At 43.6% G+C, this 27,438-nt stretch overlaps 1 protein-coding gene across 2 annotated transcripts; it reads left to right on the forward strand.

The window, feature by feature from the left end:
- Positions 1–407: 407 nt before the first annotated feature.
- On the forward strand, positions 408–27,025 carry LOC128694725 (inactive serine protease scarface). 2 transcript variants are annotated; one of them, XM_053784988.1, is made up of 10 exons: positions 408–553; positions 2,399–2,569; positions 2,741–2,803; positions 3,079–3,180; positions 3,405–3,989; positions 4,252–4,383; positions 10,670–10,843; positions 17,787–17,936; positions 18,077–18,220; positions 25,774–27,025. In XM_053784988.1, the coding sequence occupies exons 2-10, from the start codon at positions 2,399–2,401 to the stop codon at positions 26,881–26,883; spliced, it is 2,631 nt and encodes an 876-aa protein (XP_053640963.1). In that variant the 5' UTR covers positions 408–553; the 3' UTR covers positions 26,884–27,025. The 2 variants fall into 2 exon arrangements, with proteins under 2 accessions (XP_053640963.1, XP_069941094.1); XM_070084993.1 differs by having other exon boundaries at positions 2,399–2,563; positions 2,738–2,803.
- Positions 27,026–27,438: the final 413 nt, after the last annotated feature.

A 27,438-nucleotide genomic window follows, 5' to 3' on the forward strand; every position in this document is an offset into this window, starting at 1 on the left:
AGTAAGAAGCTTTACCTGTTATCTTACGGGTTCATGAGAAAGAAAGAAGATCAACAATCATGACAAAGTGAAAAACATTTAACAGGTTTCGGTTTCACAGTACATGGCAGTAGTGAAGCAGGTTCCTGGGCGCTCACTCTCTCTCTCTGACTACTACCTACCAATGTAACAATAATAATGATACTCATATTGGCGATTTTTTTTTTCTGATCGGACAACATTTGAACACAAAATTCTTACACTGGTTCTAGGTATGAAGCAATATATAAGACAGGGCGGAGACAAGCTGTATCCGAGCAGCACCTTTCAGGGAAACCCAGGAGAGGAAGCGGGAGGTGGGGGAGCTTGGGAAGTGGGAGAGCTGAGACCTGTTGTGAATGGGGGTTCTTTTGGGAGGAGGGACCTACGGCGTGGTTGGAGGTTGGGGTTCCTGTAAGGGGTGTAAAGCTCCACCCACCACCCCCCACCGCCACTTCTCCCGCGTACAGCGGCTATAAAGTCTTCCACTTAGCTTCATGTCGTCAGTGCTCATCACAGCGACACGACAGTAAAGGTGGGCTTGAATTTCCCAGGTTCTCCTTAGCTATCCGTCCTTAGTTATCCCCAGTGATTTCAAATGCATGTTTAATTCAGTGTCTAGTAAGTTTATTTAGCTACAGGTGTACATAAGTGCACGAATATGCAACTCGCCCTACAGCTGTTACACGTACTGTTCTAACAGTGAACTAGGTACCTAGATGCTAGTGAGCTGCGCTAGGTCGTATCCTGGGGAGGATACCCCAGTAGAAACTAGTCCCGATATATATATATATATATATATATATATATATATATATATATATATATATATATATATATATATATATATATATATATATATATATATATATATATACATATATATATATATATATATATATATATATATATATATATATATATATATATATATATATATAAATGTATATATATATATTATATATATATATATATATATATATATATATATATATATATATATATATATATATATATATATATATATATATATATATATATATATATATATATATATATATATATATATATATATATATATATATATATATATATATATATATATATATATATATATATATATATATATACATAAGTAATATACATATATATATATATATATATATATATATATATATATATATATATATATACATAAGTAATATACATATATATATATATATATATATATATATATATATATATATATATATATATATATATATATATATATGTATATATACATATATATATATATATATATATATATATATATATATATATATATATATATATATATATATATATATATATATATATATATATATATATATTGATTACTTACGTAGGATACAACACACAAGCTTCCGTGTCCGTATCTCCCTGAAGTTAAGATTGTAACAAGTTGTGTGTAGTGCATGACAGTAAAGTGAGAGACATTTTACCATATATGAGACGCTCTGCTGTGTCTTACAAATGATGATATTTTGGTTAATTATATTTTCAACGAATCATTCATCCGTATCTTGATAAAGATAAAGATATTTTGAAATAAAAGAGCAAAATATAATTGTTTCCTTCGAAATTAAGATGAAATTATCCTTCAATAGAGCTGATAAATTTTGCAGTTACGAAAAGCAGTCATTTGGAGCCCCACGACATCGTAAAGTTGCCGTCACTGATTGTGATGTCACTCAGGTGATGTTCTCGTAATCTCCACTGTGTGACAGGCCATCCAAAATAATAATTATGATAAGTCATTAAAGCTGTCGTAATTGCTGAACCCATAGTAGAATATTTCAAAGATATTGCCATCCTCCCATTGAAGTCTCCCAAGTCAAGCAGCTTCATGTCATGACCTCATGAGGTTACCAATCATGTGTGATTTACTGTAACAGAGACCAACCTAAGTCATGTAAGATACACATAGTTCTTGATGTTAGTTCATATGACAGGAACAATTACCGAACATGAGTCTGTTATAAGACAACCAGCAGCAGCAGCAGTCACAGCAGCAGCCACAGCAGCAGCAGCCACAGCAGCAGCCACAGCAGCAGCCACAGCAGCAGCAGCCACAGCAGCAGCAGCCACAGCAGCAGCAGCCACAGCAGCAGCTGCTAGACGGACTGGTTGCTGCTGATGCTCTCGCTGCATCGTAGTTAAAATATCATATAAACATAAAATGAGTAAATAAATACCGTATTTCCACTCGGTACAGTAAATAAGTTTTGTGAAACTGGTTGACATTTAAAAATTATTCGCACCTTGCCTGTCTTCACACTGGTTCATTGTAATAAGTTTCATGTAAAACTGAACATTAATGTTTTGTGTTTGGTGACAGATGAGGACTGGCTGGGTAGTGACGCTACTGCTGGTGGTGCTGACGGCAGAGATGACGAGGTCCTGGCCTCAGTATGGAGGAGGAGGAGCCGCACCATCCACAGACCAGCAGCTGCATGAAGCACTGGCGGGGGGCGGCAGTGAGCAGCAGCAGCAGCAGCAGCAGCAGCAGGTGCGGCAGGCCAGGTTCTGAAGGAGTATTCATGAAATGAACTTGGCCATAATTACCGTTTATCATCACATTTCAGCCATGGTTCTTGACGTTCTAATGTACGGTATTATTTGTTTTATCAATTTACATGAACTGACATTCTGAGTATAACTGATAAGGTGGTATTGACAGGGTGGTGACACGGAGGTGTTGACTGAAGACTTCAAGTTCGAGCAAGCTCCTGACTGTTCTAAGGTCAGTGTCCATACCTCACCTTGTACATACATACTATTATTATATTCCTGTAGAAGCGCTAAACCCCTAGGGGTCATGAACCGCCTGGGGAAGGGGCGGTAATTCAGAGTTGATGCAAGAAATGGGAGGGCTGTTCCATTTCCTTTGCTCAAGAATCTATCACCAGCATCAAAATTAACGTAAGAGAGGGAATTCATAACTAATTAAGATTTCTGGCATTCATACACGAGCCGCTGGCACTATGTTTGGCACTGAAGCTGATGTCTACTTTTCAGAACTATGCCTGTGCGCCATGGCAGATATGTATCAACGGTGAGATCGACACGAGCGGTGTAGGACAGCTGAACCTACGATCACCAGTGCCAGTGCCAAAGGAGGTTAGTGCCACTCTTACCAGTGTATAATTAAAGGCATGCAATGCTGATAACTTGTTGAATGACACATGTGTGGGTGAAACATTTCATATATAAAGATACTCAAATGTTGCATATGTATTATTCATCATATACCTGTGTAATTATACTCAGTGCAAAATTGTGACTTGATCTCAGTAAACAATGTGTTGAGAGGTTAACATTAAGTCTCTCCTTCATATCCCCAGAACACTGCCGTTCTGTGTGCAGGCATCGGAAAAATTTGTTGCCTTATTCCCGGCTTAACAGCTGACGTACAGGTAGAGTCTGGAGGTGGTGGGGGTATCATAGAAGGAGGCGTCACAGGTGGTGGAGGGGGCATCATAGAAGGCATCTCAGATGGTGGAGGGGGCATCATTGAAGGTGGGGGTACCTCAGGAAGTGGAGGCATCATAGAAGAAGGAGGCTTCTCAGGTGGTGGGGGTACCTCAGGAAGTGGAGGCATCATAGAAGGAGGCATCTCAGGTGGTGGGGGCATCATTGAAGGTGGGGGTACCTCAGAAGGTGGTTACTCAGGGGGTGGTGGATCAACAGTGGTGGAGGCAACAGGTGGAACAGCACACAGCAGTGGAGGCTCTGGCAGCATCGTAGAGGAGGAATCCAGCGGTGGCCTCGAGCAACAACAAAGTGGAGGTAAGCCTGGCGTCCCTGTCTTACCAGGACAATGTGTCGATGGCTATGAATGCGTCTCAACTTACCTCTGCCATGACGGGAAGATAATAACCTCTGGAGAAGGCTTACTCGACAAGCGTATCGGCGGTAAGCCTATTTCGGTGAGTCTCCCAAATATCTTTCGAAGTGGAATGAGGCACTTGTCCATCATTATGGAAACTTTACTGATGGAACGTTTCCTAAATGAAGATTCCGAAATGTTGAACAAGTGTCTCGTTCTTTAACTTATCGTTTTTCTAAACCATTTACATCACCTTTAGTATTGCCTGGCTATTCTGAAGGAAAAGCTGATATATTATATGCTACGTAATGTGGTAAAGTGCTTTGCTGAAAGAGATTACCATAAAACTCTGTATTCCACAGTGTGTCAACCCTGAATACCCGACAGTCCCTTCTGTGTGCTGTCAGTACCCGTCATGCAAAGCAGGTGACACCTGTGTCGCTAGTGGAGCCTGCACTGGCACCCACGCCACTGACGAGACTGGCAAATATCAGGTCAGTGGAATCATGTCTTACTATGCTCACACTACCAGCAGCACCATGCTCACACTACCCACAGCACCATGCTCACACTACCAGCAGCACAATGCTAACTCTACCAGCAGCACAATGCTCACACTACCAGCAGCACAATGCTCACACTACCAGCAGTACCATGCTCACACTACCAGCAGCACGATGCTCACAATACCAGCAGCACCATGCTAGCACTACCAGCAGCACCATGCTCGCAATACCAGCAGTACCATGCTCACACTACCAGCAGCACAATGTTGGCACTACCAGCAGCACCATGCTCGCACTACCAGCAGCACCATGCTCACACTACCAGCAACACCTTGCTCACACTACCAGCAGCACCATGTTCACACTACCAGCAGCACAATGCTCACACTTCCAGCAGCACCATGCTCACACTACCAGCAGCACCATGCTCACACTACCAGCAGCACCATGCTCAAACTACCAGCAGCACCATGCTCACACTACCAGCAGCACCTTGCTCACACTACCAGCAGTACCTTGCTGACACTACCAGCAGCACCATGCTCACACTACCAGCAGCATCATGCTCGCACTAAAAACAGCACCATGCTCACACTACCAGCAGCATCATGCTCACACTACGAAAGCAAAAGACTTGGCAGACGATGCACCATCCCCCCAATGAAAAGCAGAGGTGTCACTAGCACGTAAAGAGACCATACAATAAGTGTCAGGGGCCCGAGACTGTTCAACTGCCTCCCAGCATACACAAGGGGGATTACCCAACAGACCCCTGGCAGTCTTCAAGCTGGCACTGGACAAGCACCTAAAGTCGGTTCCTGACCATCCAGGATGTGGCTCGTACGTTGGTTTGCTTGCAGCCAGCAGCAACAGCCTGGTTGATCAGGCTCTGATCCACCAGGAGGCCTGGTCACAGACCGGGCCGCGGGGGCGTTGACCCCTGGAACTCTCTCCAGGTAAACTCCAGGTAAACTACCAGCAGCACCATGCTCACACTACCAACAGCACCATGCTCACACTACCCACAGCACCATGCTCACACTACCCACAGCACCATGCTCACACTACAAACAGTACCATGCTCACACTACCAGCAGCACCATGCCCACTCTACCAGCAGCACCATGCTCACACTACCATCAGCACTATGCTCACACTACCCACAGCACCATGCTCACACTATCAGCAGCACCATGCTCACAATACGAGCAGCACCTTGCTAACACTACCAGCAGCACCATGCTCACAGTACCAGCAGCACCATGCTCGCACTACCAGCAGCACCATGCTCACACTACCCACAGCACCATGCTCACAATATCAGCAGCACCATGCTCACACTACGAGCAGCACCATGCTAACACTACCAGCAGCACAATGCTCACACTACAAGCAGGACCACGCTCACTCTACCAGCAGCACCATGCTCACAGTACCAGCAGCACCATACTCGCACTACCCACAGCACCATGCTCACACTACCAGCAGCACCATGCTCACACTACCAGCAGCACCATGCTCACACTACGAGCAGTACCATGCTCACACTACCAGCAGCACCATGATCACACTACCAGCAGCACCATGCTCACTCTACCAGCAGCACCATGCTCACACCACCAGCAGCACCATGCTCACACTTCCAGCAGCACCATGCTCACACTACCCACAGCATCATGGTCACACTACGAGCAGCACCGTGCTCACACTACGCACAGCACCATGCTCACACTACCCACAGCTCCATGTTCACACTACCAGCAGCACCATGCTCACACTACCCACAGCACCATGCTCACACTACCAGCAGCACCATGCTCACACTACCCACAGCACCATACTTACACTACCAGCAGCACCATGCTCACACTACGAGCAGTACCATGCTCACACTACCAGCAGCACCATGATCACACTACCAGCAGCACCATCCTCACACTACCAGCAGCATCATGCTCACAGTACAAGCAGCATCATGCTCACACTATCAGCAGTACCATGCTCACACTACCAGCAGCACCATGCTCACACTACCAGCAGTACAATGCTCACACTACCCAAAGCACCATTCTCACACTACCAGCAGCACCATGCTCACACTACTAACAGCACCATGCTCACACTGCCGACAGCAACATGCTTACACTAACAACAGCACCATGCTCAGACTACCAGCAGCACCATGCTCACACTTCCCACAGCACCATGCTCACACTTCCCACACCACCATGCTCACACTTCCCACAGCACCATGCTCACACTTCCCACAGCTCCATGCTCACACTACCAGCAGCACCATGCTCACACTACCCACAGCACCATGCTCACTTTATCCACATCACCATCCTCACACTTCCCACATCTCCATGCTCACACTACCAGCAGCACCATGCTCACACTACCCACAGCACCATGCTCACACTTCTCACAGCACCATGCTCACACTTCCAACAGCTCCATGTTCACACTACCAGCAGCACCATGCTCACACTACCAGCAGCACCATGCTCACACTACCCAAAGCACCATGCTCACACTACCAACAACACTTTGCTCACACTACCAGCAGCACCATGTTCACACTACCAGCAGCACCATGCTCGCACTACCAGCAGCACCATGCTCACACTACCCACAGCACCATGCTCACAATATCAGCAGCACCATGCTCACACTACGAGCAGCACCATGCTAACACTACCAGCAGCACAATGCTCACACTACAAGCAGGACCACGCTCACTCTACCAGCAGCACCATGCTCACAGTACCAGCAGCACCATACTCGCACTACCCACAGCACCATGCTCACACTACAAGCAGCACCATGCTCACACTACCAGCAGCACCATGCTCACACTACCAGCAGCACCATGCTCACACTACCTGCAGCACCTTGCTCACACTACCAGCAGCACCTTGCTCACACTACCAGCAGCACCATGCTCACACTACCAGCAGCACAATGCTCACACTACCAGCAGCACCATGCTCACACTACCAGCAGCACCATGCTCACACTACCCACAGCACCATGCTCACACTACCAGCAACACCATGCTCAGTCTTCCCACAGCACCATTCTCACACTACCAGCAGCACCATGCTCACACTTCCCACAGCACCATTCTCACACTACTCACAGCACCATGCTCACACTTCCCACAGCACCATGCTCACACTTCCCACAGCTCCATGCTCACACTACCAGCAGCACCATGCTCACACTACCCACAGCGCCATGCTCACTTTACCCACAGCACCATCCTCACACTTCCCACAGCTCCATGCTCACACTACCCACAGCACCATGCTCACACTACCCAAAGCACCATGCTCACACTTCCCACAGCTCCATGTTCACACTACCAGCAGCACCATGCTCACACTACCCACAGCACCATGCTCACACTTCCCAAAGCACCATGCTCACACTACCAGCAACACCTTGTTCACACTACGAGCAGCACCATGTTCACACTACCAGCAGCACCATGCTCACACTTCCAGCACCACCATGCTCACACTACCAGCAGCACCATGCTCACACTACAAACAGCACCATGCTCACACTACCAGCAGCATCATGCTCACACTATCAGCAGCACCATGCTCACATTACCAGCAGCACCATGCTCACACTACCAGTTGCATCATGCTCACACTACCATAAGCACCATGCTCACACTACCCACAGCACCATGCTCACACTACCAGCAGCACCATGCTCACACTACCATCAGCACTATGCTCACACTACCCAAAGCACCATGCTCGCACTACCAGCAGCACCATGCTCACTCTATCAGCAGCACCATGCTCACTCTACCAGCAGCACCATGCTCACACTACCCACAGCACCATGCTCACACTATCAGCAGCACCATGCTCACACTACGAGCAGCACCATGCTAACACTACCAGCAGCACCATGCTCACACTACCAGCAGGACCATGCTCACACTACCAGCAGCACCATGTTCACAGTACCATCAGCACCATACTCGCACTACCCACAGCACCATGCTCACAGTACCAGCAGCACCGTGCTCAAGCTACCAGCAGCACCATGCTCACACTACCCACAGCACCATGCTCACACCACCACCAGCACCACGCTCACACTACCAGCAGCACCATGCTCACACTAACCACAGCATCATGCTCACACTACGAGCAGCACCATGCTCACACTACGCACAGCACCATGCTCACACTACCCACAACTCCATGTTCACACTACCAGCAGCACCATGCTCACACTACCCACAGCTCCATGCTCGCACTACCCACAACACCATGCTCACACTACCCACAGCACCATGTTCACACTACCCTCAGCTCCATGCTCACACTACCCACAGCACCATGCTCGCACTACCAACAGCACCATGTTCACACTACCCACAGCTCCATGCTCACACTACCCACAGCTCCATGTTCACACTACCAGCAGCACCATGCTCACACTACCCACAGCTCCATGCTCGCACTACCCACAGCACCATGTTCACACTACCCACAGCTCCATGCTCACACTACCCACAGCACCATGCTCGCACTACCCACAGCTCCATGCTCACACTACCCACAGCTCCATGCTCACACTACCCACAGCACCATGTTCACACTACCCACAGCTCCATGCTCACACTACCCACAGCACCATGCTCGCACTACCCACAGCACCATGCTCACAATACCAGCAGCACCATGCTCACTCTACCAGCAGCATCATGCTCACAATACCCACAGCACCATGCTCACACTACGAGCAGCACCGTGCTCACACTACCCACAGCACCATGCTCACACTACCCACAGCACCATGCTCACACTACCCACAGCACCATGCTCACACTACCCACAGCACCATGCTCACACTACCCACAGCACCATGCTCACACTACCCACAGCACCATGCTCACACTACCCACAGCACCATGCTCACACTACCCACAGCACCATGCTCACACTACCCACAGCACCATGCTCACACTACCCACAGCACCATGCTCACACTACCCACAGCACCATGCTCACACTACCCACAGCACCATGCTCACACTACCCACAGCACCATGCTCACACTAAGTCTTTCTGTCCAGAAATTCTTTAAAAAACCTGCAACTTTCTTTCCATTATATGTTCAGACACTTTTTTATAAATAGTAAACAACACCCTCACGATAGCGCTGTATTATCTGCAAACAACACCCTCGCAATAGCACTGTCTAATTAGCAAACAACAACCTCATGAAAGCACTGTCTCATTTGCAAACACCCTCATGATAGCACTGTGTCAACTGCAAACAACACCCTCTCCATAGCGCTGTGTCATCTGTCAAAAGCATCCTCACAGTAGCGCTGTGTCATCTGTCAAAAGCATCCTCACAGTAGCACTGTGTCATCTGTCAAAAGCATCCTCACAGTAGCGCTGTGTCATCTGTCAAAAGCATCCTCACAGTAGCGCTGTGTCATCTGTCAAAAGCATCCTCACAGTAGCGCTGTGTCATCTGTCAAAAGCATCCTCACAGTAGCGCTGTGTCATCTGTCAAAAGCATCCTCACAGTAGCACTGTGTCATCTGTCAAAAGCATCCTCACAGTAGCGCTGTGTCATCTGTCAAAAGCATCCTCACAGTAGCGCTGTGTCATCTGTCAAAAGCATCCTCACAGTAGCGCTGTGTCATCTGTCAAAAGCATCCTCACAGTAGCGCTGTGTTATCTGTCAAAAGCATCCTCACAGTAGCACTGTGTTATCTGTCAAAAGCATCCTCACAGTAGCGCTGTGTCATCTGTCAAAAGCATCCTCACAGTAGCACTGTGTTATCTGTCAAAAGCATCCTCACAGTAGCGCTGTGTCATCTGTCAAAAGCATTCTCACAGTAGCGCTGTGTCATCTGTCAAAAGCATCCTCACAGTAGCACTGTGTTATCTGTCAAAAGAAAGCTCAACTCCCACTTTATATCAGATTCCTTATATGCTCGGACCACTACTGTCCCCATCACTTTACTCTTCACTTTACAACCCCATCAGTGATATTAGTGTTACATGACATCACACATCCCCGTCAACACTTTCAATGGAAATAGTCACCTCTGATATATACCTTATCCCGAGTCTCGTTTCGCTGGTTTCATTATTTCACCACCTACTCTATACATCTGCAACTTATCACTTCTCTGTCACTCTTATGTTCGCATTTCCTAAATTTATGATTGCGACAAGGTACTACACATCTAACGTGGGTTTTCAAATGCCTATACATCGCTCAGGATTGTTTCGTGGGAGCCAATCTGGAACCTGGAGTGTGTTGCACTCCACCGAAGCCGCCGGCACCGCTGCAGACCTGCCCGGGCACGAAGATTTGTGTCACCCAGAACCTCTGTACCTCGTATGGCAACCTCCTAACTGACGGCACCGGCAACATCGATATCAGACTACATTCGGTAAGCTCTCGAAAGTGTTTGTGTGTGGTGTGAAACAGTACCAGTGTTAGTATGTATGGTGTGACGAAGTATTGTGAAAACACTCCATCAATATTACTGTAAGGAAGTATTTCACTACTTGTAATATTTAGCAAATCAATGGAAAGAATGGTGTCAATAGACTGAGGACAATTCTTGTAACCCTCAACTATCGTTCCATCACCTTAACGTCCATTTTAGGTAAGCAATTGGAGATTATTTTTAGAACAAGACATTCAATTTTCTAAAAAATAACCTTAAACCAGCATAGATTGGAAAAGAAAAAAAAATCGTCTTACTAACATACTCGAATTTTACAATTATATATATGAAAACTGGTGGAAAAAAATTCCCAACAAACGCAATATATCTGGATTTCCAGGCCTTCCATTAAGTACCTCTTCGAAGATTAATTGTGGAAATTTATTGGGACCCAAATTCCACTGCCGGATTCGATGTCAATAATTTGACATCGGTCGCGGTGACCTTTAACACATCCTTACCCCACCAATAACATTAAGTTTAGTGTTCAGATTGATAGATTTATGTCGTACGGATGATTTAGGTAGGTTGAAATTGTTAGTAAATAATGTTAGAATTAATAATGTAACTTCGACACTAATATTATTTTATACTAGGTAAAGAGATTAGGTATATTGTGAAAGCTATCAACTCTTTGTACAAGAGAGGTTTGTAGATGATGAGAGGTATAGCAGAGGCATACAGGGTTTTCACTCGCCCTTCTAGAAAAAAAAAAAAAACAGCGGTCTGGCAACAGCTAGGGAGCTCCGAGCTCAAGGACCAACGCTGACCTCAAAATACTGTCTGGTGATCAATGATAAAGATCGAAGAGGCTTCCATGAAGGACGGCGAATAGTTTGTCTCTTCCCAGACCTCCGTAGTAAGACAATTTCCTGCTTTTCTCTTAGTATTTACTGGCCGGCAATGCCTTTGGAAATGCATGGTAATTCAGCTACGGGTTACTTTCGGGCAGACGCCCGACTCAGTGGTAAATAGCAGCTGAGATTACTTTGTGATTACCCTTTGAATATTAGACCAGCAACTGGTAATTCCTTACATACATAAATATTAATTGTGGGAACCTCCAAAGATTTCAGGATCTCTAGGATGTTGTTAGATATACTAATAATATTTACCAGCTTGCAAGAATCAGTCCTTCAGTGCACATGGTGTCTTGAAGTGAGGGGGAAGCCATTAGAAATCTCGGTAACTTGGGTAGAATCATGAGATTTCTAGCTAGTATAGACTCCACAAACCAAGTAAGTCTGTTCTAACATTGAGACACTTATGCAACATACGGGAATCTTTATTTAGGAAACGTGTCGGCACACAGTGGCTTCATCAGTCCAATACAAAGCAGAAGGGTGTAAGGAGAGGAGGAGTTTGAGGTAATCAGTCCCTCAGCCTGGAGTCGATGTGTTCAGTCCATCAGTCTTGTAGAATGTACAGCATAGGACCGTAGACGTGGCTTACATACTGTAGTGTCTCAATGTTCAACTTGTCGGTTTTCAAAACCATTCATCACAAGTCTGTTCTAGTTCCTGCATGGAGGCAGGAATTTCCTGCAGCTTAGTTGATTCTCAAAAGAAGTGTACCCTAGGGGTGCTTGTGAGAACGGGACTCGAGGAGTCTTGTTATCTGTGTCAACAGTGATTGGCAGAGTGTTCATAAGTACTTACATTGAGGACAAAAATAAATGCACATAATATACGAGGTAAACTTCATGCCTGGATAAGTGGCTGGCTCAGACAGGAAACAGTGTCGAGAAGCTTCCCCTGAAGACTGGAGTTCCCAGGGTCTGGTTCATGCTTCAATCCTCTTCACAACGTACTTAAATAATCTCGAAGTAGAGCTAGCATCTAGGATAGAAAAAATTTCAGATAACACCAAATTGTGGAAAACTGCAGCACACTAAGCAAATTGTTCGAGTATTTAGTGATCTGGAGAGGTTGGTGCTGTGGTCAGAGACGTGGAAGATGATGTTCAGCTTAGACATTTGCGAATTAATTCTTTCTGAGTATAACACTCTCAAACATTCTGGGTATAACACTCTCAAACATTCTGGATATAACACTCTCAAACATTCTGGGTATAACACTCTCAAACATTCTGGGTATAACACTCTCAAACATTCTGGGTATAACACTCTCAAACATTCAGGGTATAACACTCTCAAATATTCTGGGTATAACACTCTCAAACATTCTGGGTATAACACTCAAACATTCTGGGTATAACACTCTCAAACATTCTGGGTATAACACTCTCAAACATTCTGGGAATAACACTCAAACATTCTGGGTATAACACTCTCAAACATTCTGGATATAACACTCTCAAACATTCTGGGTATAACACTCTCAAACATTCTGGGTATAACACTCTCAAACATTCTGGGTATAACACTCTCAAACATTCTGGGTATAACACTCTCAAACATTCTGGGTATAACACTCTCAAACATTCTGGGTATAACACTCTCAAACATTCTGGGTATAACACTCTCAAACATTCTGGGTATAACACTCTCAAACATTCTGGGTATAACACTCTCAAACATTCTGGGTATAACACTCTCAAACATTCTGGGTATAACACTCTCAAACATTCTGGGAATAACGCTCTCAAACATTCAGGGTATAACACTCTCAAACATTCTGTGTATAACACTCTCAAACATTCTGGGTATAACACTCTCAAACATTCTGTGTATAACACTCTCAAACATTCTGGGTATAACACTCTCAAACATTCTGGGTATAACGCTCTCAAACATTCTTGGTATAACACTCTCAAATATTCTGGGTATAACACTCTCAAACATTCTGGGTATAACACTCTCAAACATTCTGGGTATAACACTCAAACATTCTGGGTATAGCACTCTCAAACATTCTGGGTATAACACTCTCAAATATTCTGGGTATAACACTCTCAAACATTCTGAGTATAACACTCTCAAACATTCTGGGTATAACACTCTCAAACATTCTGGGTATAACTCTCAAACATTCTGGGTATAACACTCTCAAACATTCTGGGTATAACACTCTCAAACATTCTGGGTATAACACTCTCAAACATTCTGGGTATAGCACTCTCAAACATTCTGGGTATAACACTCTCAAACATTCTGGGTATAACACTCTCAAACATTCTGGGTATAACACTCTCAAACATTCTGGGTATAACACTCTCAAACATTCTGGGTATAACACTTTCAAACATTCTGGGTATAACACTCTCAAACATTCTGGGTATAACACTCTCAAACATTGTGGGTATAACACTCTCAAACATTCTGGGTATAACGCTCTCAAACATTCTGGGTATAACACTCACAAACATTCTGGGTATAACACTCTCAAACATTCTGGGTATAACGCTCTCAAACATTCTGGGTATAACACTCTCAAACATTCTGGGTATAACACTCTCAAACATTCTGGGTATAACACTCTCAAACATTCTCGGTATAACACTCTCAAACATTCTGGGTATAACACTCTCAAACATTCTGGGTAAAACGCTCTCAAACATTCTGGGTATAACAATCTCAAGCATTCTGGGTATAACACTCTCAAACATTCTGGGTATAACACTCTCAAACATTCTGGGTATAACACTCTCAAACATTCTGGGTATAACACTCTCAAACATTCTGGGTATAACACTCTCAAACATTCTGGGTATAACACTCTCAAACATTCTGGGTATAACACTCTCAAACATTCTGGGTATAACAATCTCAAGCATTCTGGGTATAACACTCTCAAACATTCTGGGTATAACACTCTCAAACATTCTGGGTATAACACTCTCAAACATTCTGGGTATAACACTCTCAAACATTCTGGGTATAACACTCTCAAGCATTCTGGGTACAACACTCTCAAACATTCTGGGTATAACGCTCTCAAACATTCTGGGTATAACACTCTCAAACATTCTGGGTATAACGCTCTCAAACATTCTGGGTAAAACACTCTCAAACATTCTGGGTATAACACTCTCAAACATTCTGGGTATAACACTCTCAAACATTTTGGGTATAGCACTCTCAAACATTCTGGGTATAACACTCTCAAACGTTCTGGGTATAACACTCTCAAACATTCTGGGTATAACACTCTCAAACATTCTGGGTATAACACTCTCAAACATTCTGGGTATAACACTCTCAAGCATTCTGGGTACAACACTCTCAAACATTCTGGGTATAACGCTCTCAAACATTCTGGGTATAACACTCTCAAACATTCTGGGTATAACGCTCTCAAACATTCTGGGTAAAACACTCTCAAACATTCTGGGTATAACACTCTCAAACATTCTGGGTATAACACTCTCAAACATTTTGGGTATAGCACTCTCAAACATTCTGGGTATAACACTCTCAAACGTTCTGGGTATAACACTCTCAAACATTCTGGGTATAACACTCTCAAACATTCTGGGTATAACACTCTCAAACATTCTGGGTATAACGCTCTCAAACATTCTGGGTATAACACTCTCAAACATTCTGGGTATAACACTCTCAAACATTCTGGGTATAACACTCTCAAACATTTTGGGTAAAGAACTCTCACACATTCTGGGTATAACTCAAACATTCTTGGTATAACACTCCCAAACATTCTGGGTATAACACTCTCAAACATTCTGGGTATAACACTCTCAAACATTCTAGGTATAGCACTCTCAATCATTCTGGGTATAACACTCTCAAACATTCTGGGTATAACACTCTCAAACATTCTGGGTATAACACTCTCAAACATTTTGGGTAAAGAACTCTCACACATTCTGGGTATAACTCAAACATTCTTGGTATAACACTCCCAAACATTCTGGGTATAACACTCTCAAACATTCTGGGTATAACACTCTCAAACATTCTAGGTATAGCACTCTCAATCATTCTGGGTATAACACTCTCAAACATTCTGGGTATAACACTCTCAAACATTCTGGGCATAACACTCTCAAACATTCTTGGTGTAACACTCTCAAACATTCTGGGTATAACACTCTCAAACATTCTGGGTATAACACTCTCAAACATTCTGGGCATAACACTCTCAAACATTCTTGGTGTAACACTCTCAAACATTCTGGGTATAACACTCTCAAACATTCTGGGTATAACACTCTCAAACATTCTGGGTATAACACTCTCAAACATTCTGGGTATAACACTCTCAAACATTCTGGGTATAACACTCTCAAACATGACCACAAAACATTTGGCAACAAACTAACCAAAGCCAGAAAGAAATTATTTTCTAGTAATCATAAGCAATGACCTAAAAAATAGTAAGCAATGGGTGTGTGTAAGCAGCAAAGCTGACAAAGTACTGGTGGCAGCTTCAGTACTCTCAGTGTGGAGATACACAGCTTCAGTACTCTCAGTGTGGAGATACACAGCTTCAGTACTCTCAGTGTGGAGATACACAGCTTCAGTACTCTCAGTGTGGAGATACACAGCTTCAGTACTCTCAGTGTGGAGATACACAGCTTCAGTACTCTCAGTGTGGAGATACACAGCTTCAGTACTCTCAGTGTGGAGATACACAGCTTCAGTACTCGCAGTGTGGAGATACACAGCTTCAGTACTCTCAGTGTGGAGATACACAGCTTCAGTACTCTCAGTGTGGAGATACACAGCTTCAGTACTCTCAGTGTGGAGATACACAGCTTCAGTACTCTCAGTGTGGAGATACACAGCTTCAGTACTCTCAGTGTGGAGATACACAGCTTCAGTACTCTCAGTGTGGAGATACACAGCTTCAGTACTCTCAGTGTGGAGATACACAGCTTCAGTACTCTCAGTGTGGAGATACACAGCTTCAGTACTCTCAGTGTGGAGATACACAGCTTCAGTACTCTCAGTGTGGAGATACACAGCTTCAGTACTCTCAGTGTGGAGATACACAGCTTCAGTACTCGCAGTGTGGAGATACACAGCTTCAGTACTCTCAGTGTGGAGATACACAGCTTCAGTACTCTCAGTGTGGAGATACACAGCTTCAGTACTCTCAGTGTGGAGATACACAGCTTCAGTACTCTCAGTGTGGAGATACACAGCTTCAGTACTCTCAGTGTGGAGATACACAGCTTCAGTACTCTCAGTGTGGAGATACACAGCTTCAGTACTCTCAGTGTGGAGATACACAGCTTCAGTACTCTCAGTGTGGAGATACACAGCTTCAGTACTCTCAGTGTGGAGATACACAGCTTCAGTACTCTCAGTGTGGAGATACACAGCTTCAGTACTCTCAGTGTGGAGATACACAGCTTCAGTACTCTCAGTGTGGAGATACACAGGTACTGAGATTCCTAAATCACATTTGTCCATCCGTTATCACGTTATTGTTTATGTTAGCCATCATTATTATTACATTCATGGTCCGCAAGACCTATAGAGTCTTGTCATACAGCAGTATAGTGAATAGGAAGCATTCAGATTCAATCCATAGGGGAGGACAGGTCCAATTCCTTGGATCAAGAGCCTCTTACCGGCAAGAAACGGGCAGAGACATCATTTGCAAAGCTCAACTTGTCATGAACTAAGCAACACATCTTTTATGTTCATGAACCAAAAATTAGCGAATATATAAAAAAAGTGGTTATAACTATGACAATTTTTAAAGGGGTGGACTGGTAAGCCAGCGGAAGGCCTTAGTCAGATGACCAAAAGCTTCAACGGCGGGTCATCATCTAAGACCTGCGTCAGGAAACACTTATCCTGTTTCCTGACGAACCTCACCTAACCTAAGTGAATATCAAAACTGTTAGATTATTCTCATAGAGAACATTCAAAATCAACAATAAGTAGATAATGTCATCAGAGGTAGTGTAGACAGTCATCATTACAGTCTTGTATACATGACTCCCACAGATCTGCTATCTAGGCAAAGATGATCCTAATGGTGTGTGTTGCGAGCCTCCCAAGCCACTCACCACCTGTCCAGGAGACGGTACCTCAGTGTGTGTTCCCTCAGGAACCTGTAGCGGACAGGTAACACAAAGTGCTGCTGGTGACAGCCAGGTAAGACCTTTATGTTGTAAAATATACATTATGTGCTCATATGTTACAACTCACATTACATGGCCATCAAACATTTTCTGAAACGCAGTGTCATGGTGCTAGAGACCATCAGATCTAATAGACAGAAATCCACGCCACAGGCATGTTATCTGGAGGGCAGTACGACAGAGGTGGGGCAGTGTTGTACTCCACCACCACCATTAACTACGTGTCCAGGGGAGGAGACCTGTCTCGTAGCTGACCTCTGCTACACCGCTGACAAGAAACCCAGCCCTTCAAACTCGGTGAGAATACCCTTCTCTCTTCTTGGTATTGTACCAACCACTCCCCCAGTCTTCATCTATATATATATATATATATATATATATATATATATATATATATATATATATATATATATATATATATATATATATATATATATCTATATATATATGTGTGTGTGTGTGTGTGTGTGTGTGTGTGTGTGTGTGTGTGTGTGTGTGTGTGTGTCTCGTGCCGAATATGTAAAACTGGTCATTTAGTAAGAACTCATTTAAAATTAAGTCCTTTCTGAAATTTTCTCCAATACGTTTAAAGATATATTTTTTTCATTAATGTTAATGTAAAAATTTTTTATTTTGCACCAAAAGAATCTTAGAAAACTTACCTAACCTTATTATAACAAGAGCAATTTATTATAGCCTAACCCAACTAAATATATTTTAAGTACGTTTACAATAATTTATTACTAAACAAACACAATCAAATATATTTTTTTCGTTAGGTTCAGAATAATTTTGGCGAAATTATTGCATATACAAATTTTCACTTGTCCTATATGGCAAGATGAGCTTTGCTATTTAAGTCAAGATCACAAGTTCTGCCTATTCGGCACGACATATATATATATATATATATATATATATATATATATATATATATATATATATATATATATATATATATATATATATATATATATATCAAGTATGTTTTATTTAAAGACAAAATACATTGGCCAAACATTCACAAAAATACAACAGAAAGTAAAACAACATAGGTAACTCAGAGCTACCTCTCGAATACTTACTTCAGCTCCCCTGTGGTGGGCTGCGTGCCCAGAATGCTGCAGGCATTTCCTCTCTGGATCGCAACACTGAGTCTCTGAAAGAGGAAGCTGGTCGCCCTGTGGTCCTTGGTTTCTATGATGAGCTTTTCACCCAGCTCTTTGAGGAACTTTAGAGCACACTTGCCCCATGCTCCAAGGGTCTCCGACCCTATTGGAATGAAGTTACAGCAAGGGGAAGGTCTTCATATTTTCGGATCTTCTGGGTCTCCCTGTGGCTGGCAGCTCCACCTCCTTCCACTACAGAGTATGGCAAGTAGGTGTCTGCCAATGTGGCGGCACAGGTATAGTCCCAGGCAATCTGCTTTCCATCCTTCCAGGGTAGCATAGTGACTCCATCAGGACGCTTTTGACTTCCATCAGACCTCTATACTTAGGGTTCCCGTTTAGCTGGGCAACGGGCTGTGGCGAGGCTTCTGTTTATGATGTTGTTGACCTCCTCATGTCTGGTATACTCCCCTTCTGCTGTGTGACACACGAGACCATGAAGTCCGAATTGATCAACTGTCGCCCTGCCGCAAATACACCTATGTTCGGTGAGGATGGGGGCGGCTAGGCGAAGAGCAACACCAATCCGAATGGTCTGTGGGTCAAGACGGGTGCCCAGGGAGGAATTGGGAACAGCTAACATAAAATCTCCTGGGTGTGGTGCCTTCACTGCCAGGAGACGAGCTTTGTCCTTTCCTGAAGCATTGGAGAGCACTGTGTTGGCGATTTTTTCCATGATCGGTTTGTCCCAGTGGGACTGTTTGTGCTCTTTGGGAGGAGCTGGTCTACTGGAGGAGTCTGTAAGGGTGTCCCACCGAATCACTGCTTCAGTAAACCTGGGGTCTTGAGCTCCTACCACGTCTCTTAAGCGTTCGGGAACTATCTTCTTGATTAATGCACTGGAAGCCAAACACGAAGGCAGAAAAGCAGGTAAAGCAACATGCGTTGCTTTGCACACCCCTATATCTCCCAGTTGTACTGGGAGGGTTGCCTGATCCCATTGCTCATCCTCTAGTGACAGGTTCAGTGCCTTCTTAAAAGTTGATCTCAGGTATGTGTCATATTCATCATATGCTGGGTTGTCAAAAGAGGGTGCACACCTCAGGAAGTAAGTGAGTCTTGGCATATTAAGACACCTTGTGGGGAGATACAGAGCATCATGGGCATCAAGATCGCATATTCTCTCCTCCATTCTCATCAGGTCATTCAATTTATCCCTGAGGACAGTGTCGATGGCCTGGTGACCCAGCGGTGCTCCCAAGAGGGTACTGTTGGACGGAGTGGTAGTTGAGACTTCCGGGAGGATTCTTCGCACAGCATTGATTATTTCCTGGTTCGCTGTGATGATTTCACACTTGGAGGGATTGAGGATGAGTCCCAAGTCTTCTCCCTGTGTTTTCACCTGTTGTAGGTCCCCCACGAGGGACTCTTCAGTACCTGCCAGAGTGCCATCATCCAGGTACCAGATATTGAGCTCACTGCATAGGCTGGAAGTTAGTTCTCTTACTGCCAAGCAGAAGAGAAGTGGAGCGAGTGGGTCACCCTGCTGAACACCCTCTGATGATTGAATTTCATGTTCTCCGAACAAAAGAATTGAAGGTTTGCTGTAGCCGGCTGAAATGAAGGGAAAAAGACTGGGGAACTGATCCCGAACAGCTGACAAAACAGCATCTCTCTTCACCATATTAAAGGCATTTCTAAAATCAAGTTTGACTATGGCCTTGTCTTCTGGTAGGTCCCTGATGTAGGCCCTTGCGGCATGAGCTGCGGCTTCACTGCCTTGAGAGACCCCAAAGCCCAGTTGGTGTGGCTGGAGTAAAGTGGCAGCTTCTAGGAGAATGTTTCTCACTGCTGCTTTGGCAACGAGACGGCGAAGAGTGTTTCCAACTGCAATGGGTTTGATTCCCCCATCCCTCTTCTTCAAAGCACATAGTGAGGCTCCAAAAATGAAAGGTTTAATTTCTTCTGGGATTCGCCCAGCCAGGCAATTGTTGACGAAAATTGTTAACTCGGTGAGAAGAATTGATGCAGATTCACCGAGTACTGGATTTACCATCTCTTTGAGGTGCTGAGGTCGAATTCCAGTGTAACCTCCTGCAGATCCTGCTGGAAATGACACAATCGCCTTATAGACTTCCGATTCTGGCAAAATTAATTGTTCAGTGATGGGGTCTTCCTCAGGGTTGTCGTTGATGGCTATGGTGTCCCTGGTTGGATTCTTGTCTCTTAGTGCTTGGGCTCTGGTCTCATCCTTGGGGGCTACAGTGTCGTCACTTGTAATTATTCTTATTGCTCCCACTGTGTTACCTTCTTCGATTTTTTTGCTAACCTGTGCGCAAATTTTCTCGTTTTCAGTGGGACTTTTCTTTGATTCCTGCGATGACGGGGCAGAGGGACACAATTATCCGTTCTTGGGTAGTTGCGCACTGCCTTGATAACTGGCGTGGTTAGCAGTTTGCTCGTCTTTTAGGAACTGCAAGACAGACAATAAGAACATAAGAACATAAGAACGAAGGAACACTGCAGAAGGCCTACTGGCCCATGCGAGGCAGGTCCAAGTCCCTACCGGCTTAAGCCAATGCACCCAACCTAGTCAGGTCAGGTCACATTGAGTTAAGGGAGGAACACGGCAACCGACCTGTTAGCACAAGCTATCAGGTCTAACTCACACCCACCCACATCTACTCATGTATTTATCCAACCTATTTTTAAAGCTACACAACGTTCTGGCCTCTATAACGGTACTTGGGAGTTTGTTCCACTCATCCACAACTCTATTACCAAACCAGTACTTTCCTATATCCCTCCTGAATCTGAATTTTTCCAACTTAAAACCATTGCTGCGAGTCCTGTCTAGGCTAGATATTTTCAGCACACTATTTACATCCCCTTTATTTATTCCTGTCTTCCACTTATAAACCTCAATCATATCCCCCCTGATTCTACGTCTTTCTAGAGAGTGCAGTTTCAGGGCCCTTAGTCTATCCTCATAGGGAAGGTTTCTGATACATGGGATCATCTTTGTCATCCTCCTTTGTACATTTTCCAGAGAATTTATATCCATTCTGTAATACGGTGACCAAAACTGTGCAGCATAATCTAAATGAGGCCTAACCAAGGATGTATAGAGTTGAAGAACAACCTGAGGACTCCTATTATTTATGCTTCTTGATATGAAGCCAAGGATTCTATTAGCTTTATTGCGAACACTTATGCACTGTTGTCTTGGTTTCAGATTACTGCTAACCAGAACTCCTAAATCTTTTTCGCAATCCGTAATATTAAGATCTACATTATTTAGTTTATATGTGGCATGGTTATTGTCCTGTCCAACATTTAGAACTTTGCATTTGTCTATATTAAACTGCATCTGCCACTTCTCCGACCACTGCATCAGTCTATTCAAATCTTCCTGGAGTGCTCGAATGTCCTCGTCAGAATGAATTCGACGGCCTATTTTGGTGTCATCGGCAAACTTGCCGATGTCGCTCTTTATGCCCTCATCTATGTCGTTTATGTAGATTGTGAACAGCAGGGGGCCCAACACTGACCCCTGTGGAACACCGCTCGTGACGCTTCCCCACTCTGATTTCTCCCCATTTATGCAAACTCTCTGCTGCCTATTTGTCAACCATGCCTCTATCCAGGAAAAAATTTCTCCTCCTATTCCATGTGCTTTAATTTTCCTCAATAGTCTCTGATGTGGGACCCTGTCAAAAGCCTTACTGAAGTCCATATACACAATATCATATTCATTACCATGATCTACCTCCTCAAATACCTTAGTGAAAAAAGTTAATAAATTCGTAAGGCAGGAACGCCCCTTTGTAAAACCATGCTGAGATTCGTTGATTAATTTATGCTTTTCAAGGTGGCTACGAACTGCCTCGGCAATTATTGATTCCATAAATTTTCCCACTATGGAGGTTAGGCTTATTGGTCTATAGTTCGAAGCTAAGGACCTGTCACCTGTTTTGAAAATAGGTATCACATTTGCCATTTTCCACTTATCTGGCACCATGCCAGTTTGTAGTGATATGTTGAAAAGATTAGCCAAAGGTGTGCTAAGCTCCTCTTTACATTCCTTTAGAACCCTTGCATACAGTTCATCAGGGCCTGGGGATTTGTTAGGTTTTAATTTATCTATTTGCCTAAGGACCATGTCACTTGTGACCCTAATCGTGCACAGTTTATTATCGTCCTGTTCTACATAATTTATCATTACTGGAATATCGCTGGTATCCTCCTGTGTAAAAACTGAGAGGAAGTATGTGTTAAAAATTCTACACATTTCCTTATCACTGTCAGTGAGCTGACCCGAGGAACTTTTGAGTGGGCCTATCTTGTCCCTGATCTTACTTCTGTATACCTGAAAGAATCCTTTTGGGTTAGTCTTCGATTCTCTTGCAACTTTAACCTCATAATCTCTTTTTGCTTTTCTAATTCCCTTTTTTATTTCTCTCTTTAACTGAATATATCGATTTCTTAATTGCCCCTCTCCTCTTTTGATTTGCCTATATATGCCTCTCTTTTGACCAATCAGATATTTTAATCTATTGTTCATCCATTTAGGATCATTTTTGTTTGATCTGATTTCCCTATTTGGAACATAATTTGACTGAGCAGCTAGAACTATGCCCTGGAAAGCATCATATCGGCAACCATCACCACCTACCTGACCCCTAGTCAGGTCATTCCAGTTCAGCCCACCTAAGTAATTTTTCAGTCCTATGAAATCAGCCAAGCGAAAGTCAGGGACGGAGACTTGATTGCCATTATTAGGGGAATTCCATGATATGTTAAAACTGAGTGATTTGTGATCACTCTCCCCAAGCTCATCATTAACCTCAAGATTATTAATTAGTGTTTCCCTACTGGCAAGAACCAAGTCAAGGAGGTTATTTCCCCTAGTTGGCTCTGTCACAAACTGTTTTAAAAAACAATCCTGGATCGTATCAAGAAAGTCACCCGACTCTAAATTTCCTGTCAAATTGCTCCAGTCAATCTGTCTATAGTTGAAATCTCCCATTAGCACAACATTTTCGTATGTAGATGCCTTACGAATTTCATCCCATAGAAGTTTACTGCACTCCCTATCAAGATTTGGGGCCCTGTAAATCACACCCAAAATTAGTTTTTCTCGGCCCTCGAGAAGCTGTAACCAAACAGATTCAGTGGCTGACGCTTCTAATTTAATATCTTGTCTAACACAACAATTTAAATTGTCTCTGACATACATCGCTACTCCACCACCTTTCCTGTTGACCCTGTCAGTGTGGAATAATTTATAGCCTTGTATGTGACATTCAGAGGGCATCTCTCTATCTTTCAGATTGAGCCAGGTCTCTGTTATAGCAATAATATCTATGTTTCCTGCACTTGCAATTAATCTTAGCTCATCTATCTTATTTCTAACACTCCTGCTATTAGTATAGTAAACCTTAAGGGAGCTAGTCCCTTGCTGCCCTCTGCTGTCCCCCTTTGTTTGCTGACCTGTTCTATTGTCTTTATTTATAACTTCATGCTGAATGCCTTTTATACATTTAATGTTTCCAACCCTAGTGTTGCAACCTGCTTGTTTCCCACACACACCCATACCTCTATCTTCCATCAGTTTAAAATCATAGGCATTTCACCAATGGCCTTCTCAATCGAGTCTGCAAGTGCTACCACCCCTGCCCCAGAGAGATGAACCCCATCCCTTGCATACATATCATGTTTGCCATAAAAGTTGTTCCAGTTGTCAATGAATGGGATTGCAAGCTCCTTGCAGTATCTGTCTAGCCAGCAATTTACACCAATTGCCCTAGACAACCATTCATTTCCTACTCCCGAACAAGAGTAGGTTGCGCCATGTTTGGATGGTGCCTCGGGCTTCTAAGTTGGTGGAACCTCCATTCACCCGCTTAAGAAGGTCTGTGAATTTCCCTGCTGCATATGGGCGAGCCGCTTTAGGGATGTGGGATAGTGTACTGCTAGCAGTGGATTTGAATGCCAACAGAAGGTTATCGCAAGTGACGAGGTTGCCATTGGAATTGTCATATATATATATATATATATATATATATATATATATATATATATATATATATATATATATATATATATATATATATATATATATATATATAAATAGATAGATAGTTAGATATACACACACACAGGGTGACCCAAAAGTCTGGCCATATAGTCAACTGGTGTGGGTCGCATCCTGGGACAAAACTAACCTAATTTGCCCGAAATGCTCTGCATAACAAGCGGCTTTCTATATTGTAGTATGTCACTGATGTCAACTAGACCTATATACCTTGTACATGTACTTGTAGAAATAAAGATATTATTATTATTATTATTATTATTATTATTATTATTATTAATGATAATATCAAAGAAGTGATATTTTGCGATTAATGTTTTGACGATTGTTCTGAAATAACTTAATTGTACAATGGTAGAACAAATGTACGCTTGAACTATTATATAAATACTCGCTTGAACTATTTTATAAATGCACGCTTAAACATATTATAATCTATTTTCTCTTCATTCAAAGTTACTTGTAACTGAGCTGATAAGGGCACGTTTCCTTACACCTGCTGTATACATTTATATACATGCATTAGTAAATATGTTAGTTATTTTGGGTTGCATCCCAGGATTGACGCCATTGCAGAGTATTAGATATTAATTATCCTTCTGTGTTAAATTATGTCTTTTTCTTACGATGACTTCTCTCCCCAGCCATGTTACGTTAATCCCAACATCGTGGGCGTGTGCTGCTACCCAGCTCCTCCGCCCACTGTGCCCGTCCTTGACACCTGCCCTGACAATTCAGTGTGTCTGCCAGATATACTCTGCCAGGGAGATATTCTGAACGAGGCTGGTGCCTACGTCTCCCACTCCAGCGGCGGCAAGTGGTCACAGTGTCTCCTCAGTGGTACAGGATTAGCAGTTCCCGGAGTGTGCTGCCGTAATCCCACACCGCCAACACCTGATACATCTTACCCGGCCGCAGACAAGTGTGGCGTCCATAACATTGCCCTGGATACTCGCATCCAAAACAAAGACCTTAAGTATTACCAGACAACCTTCGCAGAGTTTCCTTGGCAAGCCATTATCTTCTTCTCTAATTTCACTTTCAAGTGCGGTGCGTCCCTCATCGGTGATCGCTGGTTGCTAACCGCTGCGCATTGTGTTAAAGACTTACCTGTGAATGACCTGCGCGTGCGGCTCGGTGAGTGGCAAGTTGACCAGTACAAGGAACCCCTGCAGTACTACGACGCAAATGTGGCATCCATTAAAATTCATCCACTATTCAATCCTAAAAACGTACATAACGGCATTGCTGTGGTAGAGTTGTCCGTACCTGTGGTATTCCAATATCACATTAACACAATATGTCTTCCAAATAAGGGACAAATATTCCCTAAAGGGACTCGGTGCTTCGCTACGGGCTGGGGTAAGGATGCCTTCGATGGTGGTAAGTATCAAGTAATCCTGAAGAAGGTCGAGGTGCCAGTCGTGCCTAATCCTGAATGCCAGGGGCTACTGCGTAAGACGCGCCTGGGCAAATTCTTTATCCTGGATAAGTCGTTCATGTGTGCTGGAGGGGAGGAGAAGAAGGACGCCTGTGAGGGAGATGGAGGTGGCCCACTGGCTTGCCAGGATCAAACCACAGGAGACTATGTCCTTACCGGCATCACCGCCTGGGGTATCGGCTGTGGCCAGAAAGATGTGCCTGGTGTGTATGTTGATGTGCAGTACTTCCGTGAGTGGCTGGATGGTATCATCAACCAGCAGGATGGTCAACAACAACAGCAGCAGAGCTCAGGGGGTTACAGCGGAAAGTAAGATACACATGTTACAGTTCTATATCACTATTTCCTCCGTAATGCGTCTTGTCTATTTTTATATTAGGTCACCATAATAATAATGTAATACTCAAAAATATAATCTGTGATATGTCTTTTCTAATAAACAGAATTTTCGACAACTTGTTGAGTTCGTTCTTTCCTTAATGCCAAAATTCACAAACGTACAGGTAAGCGTACGTGTTTAAACTCACACATATACAATGTGTGAACCACTGACAGTGATCTTCAACAAATCGATTTAAACAGGGCAGTTTCCAGAGGTCTGGAAAACAGTGAAAGTAGTCCTAATATTCAGAAAAGGGGACAGACAGGTGGCGATAAATTACAGGTCAGTGTCACTAACATGTATAGTAAATAAAGTAAGTTATGGAGAAAATTATCAAAAGTAGGGCAGAGGAGCTCTATAAGGTAACAAAAATTAGGCTGGAGAGAGAGGTTAGTTAGTTTAATATTTTTATTATGCACCACATACCCATCCTGTGGGCTGTAATCACAGGATTACAAAGATACTTAATGGATCCAGGGACTGGAC

Source organism: Cherax quadricarinatus, chromosome 14 (assembly GCF_038502225.1).
Source record: "Cherax quadricarinatus isolate ZL_2023a chromosome 14, ASM3850222v1, whole genome shotgun sequence".
NCBI classification, from domain to species: Eukaryota; Metazoa; Arthropoda; class Malacostraca; order Decapoda; family Parastacidae; genus Cherax; species Cherax quadricarinatus.

Coding starts and splice junctions, on each gene's coding strand:
- LOC128694725 (XM_053784988.1), top strand. CDS start 2,399: ATGAGGACTGGCTGGGTAGTGACGCTACTGCTGGTGGTGCTGACGGCA. Junction 3,181..3,404: donor CAGTGCCAGTGCCAAAGGAG/GTTAGTGCCACT, acceptor TCATATCCCCAG/AACACTGCCGTTCTGTGTGC. Junction 18,221..25,773: donor AACCCAGCCCTTCAAACTCG/GTGAGAATACCC, acceptor TTCTCTCCCCAG/CCATGTTACGTTAATCCCAA.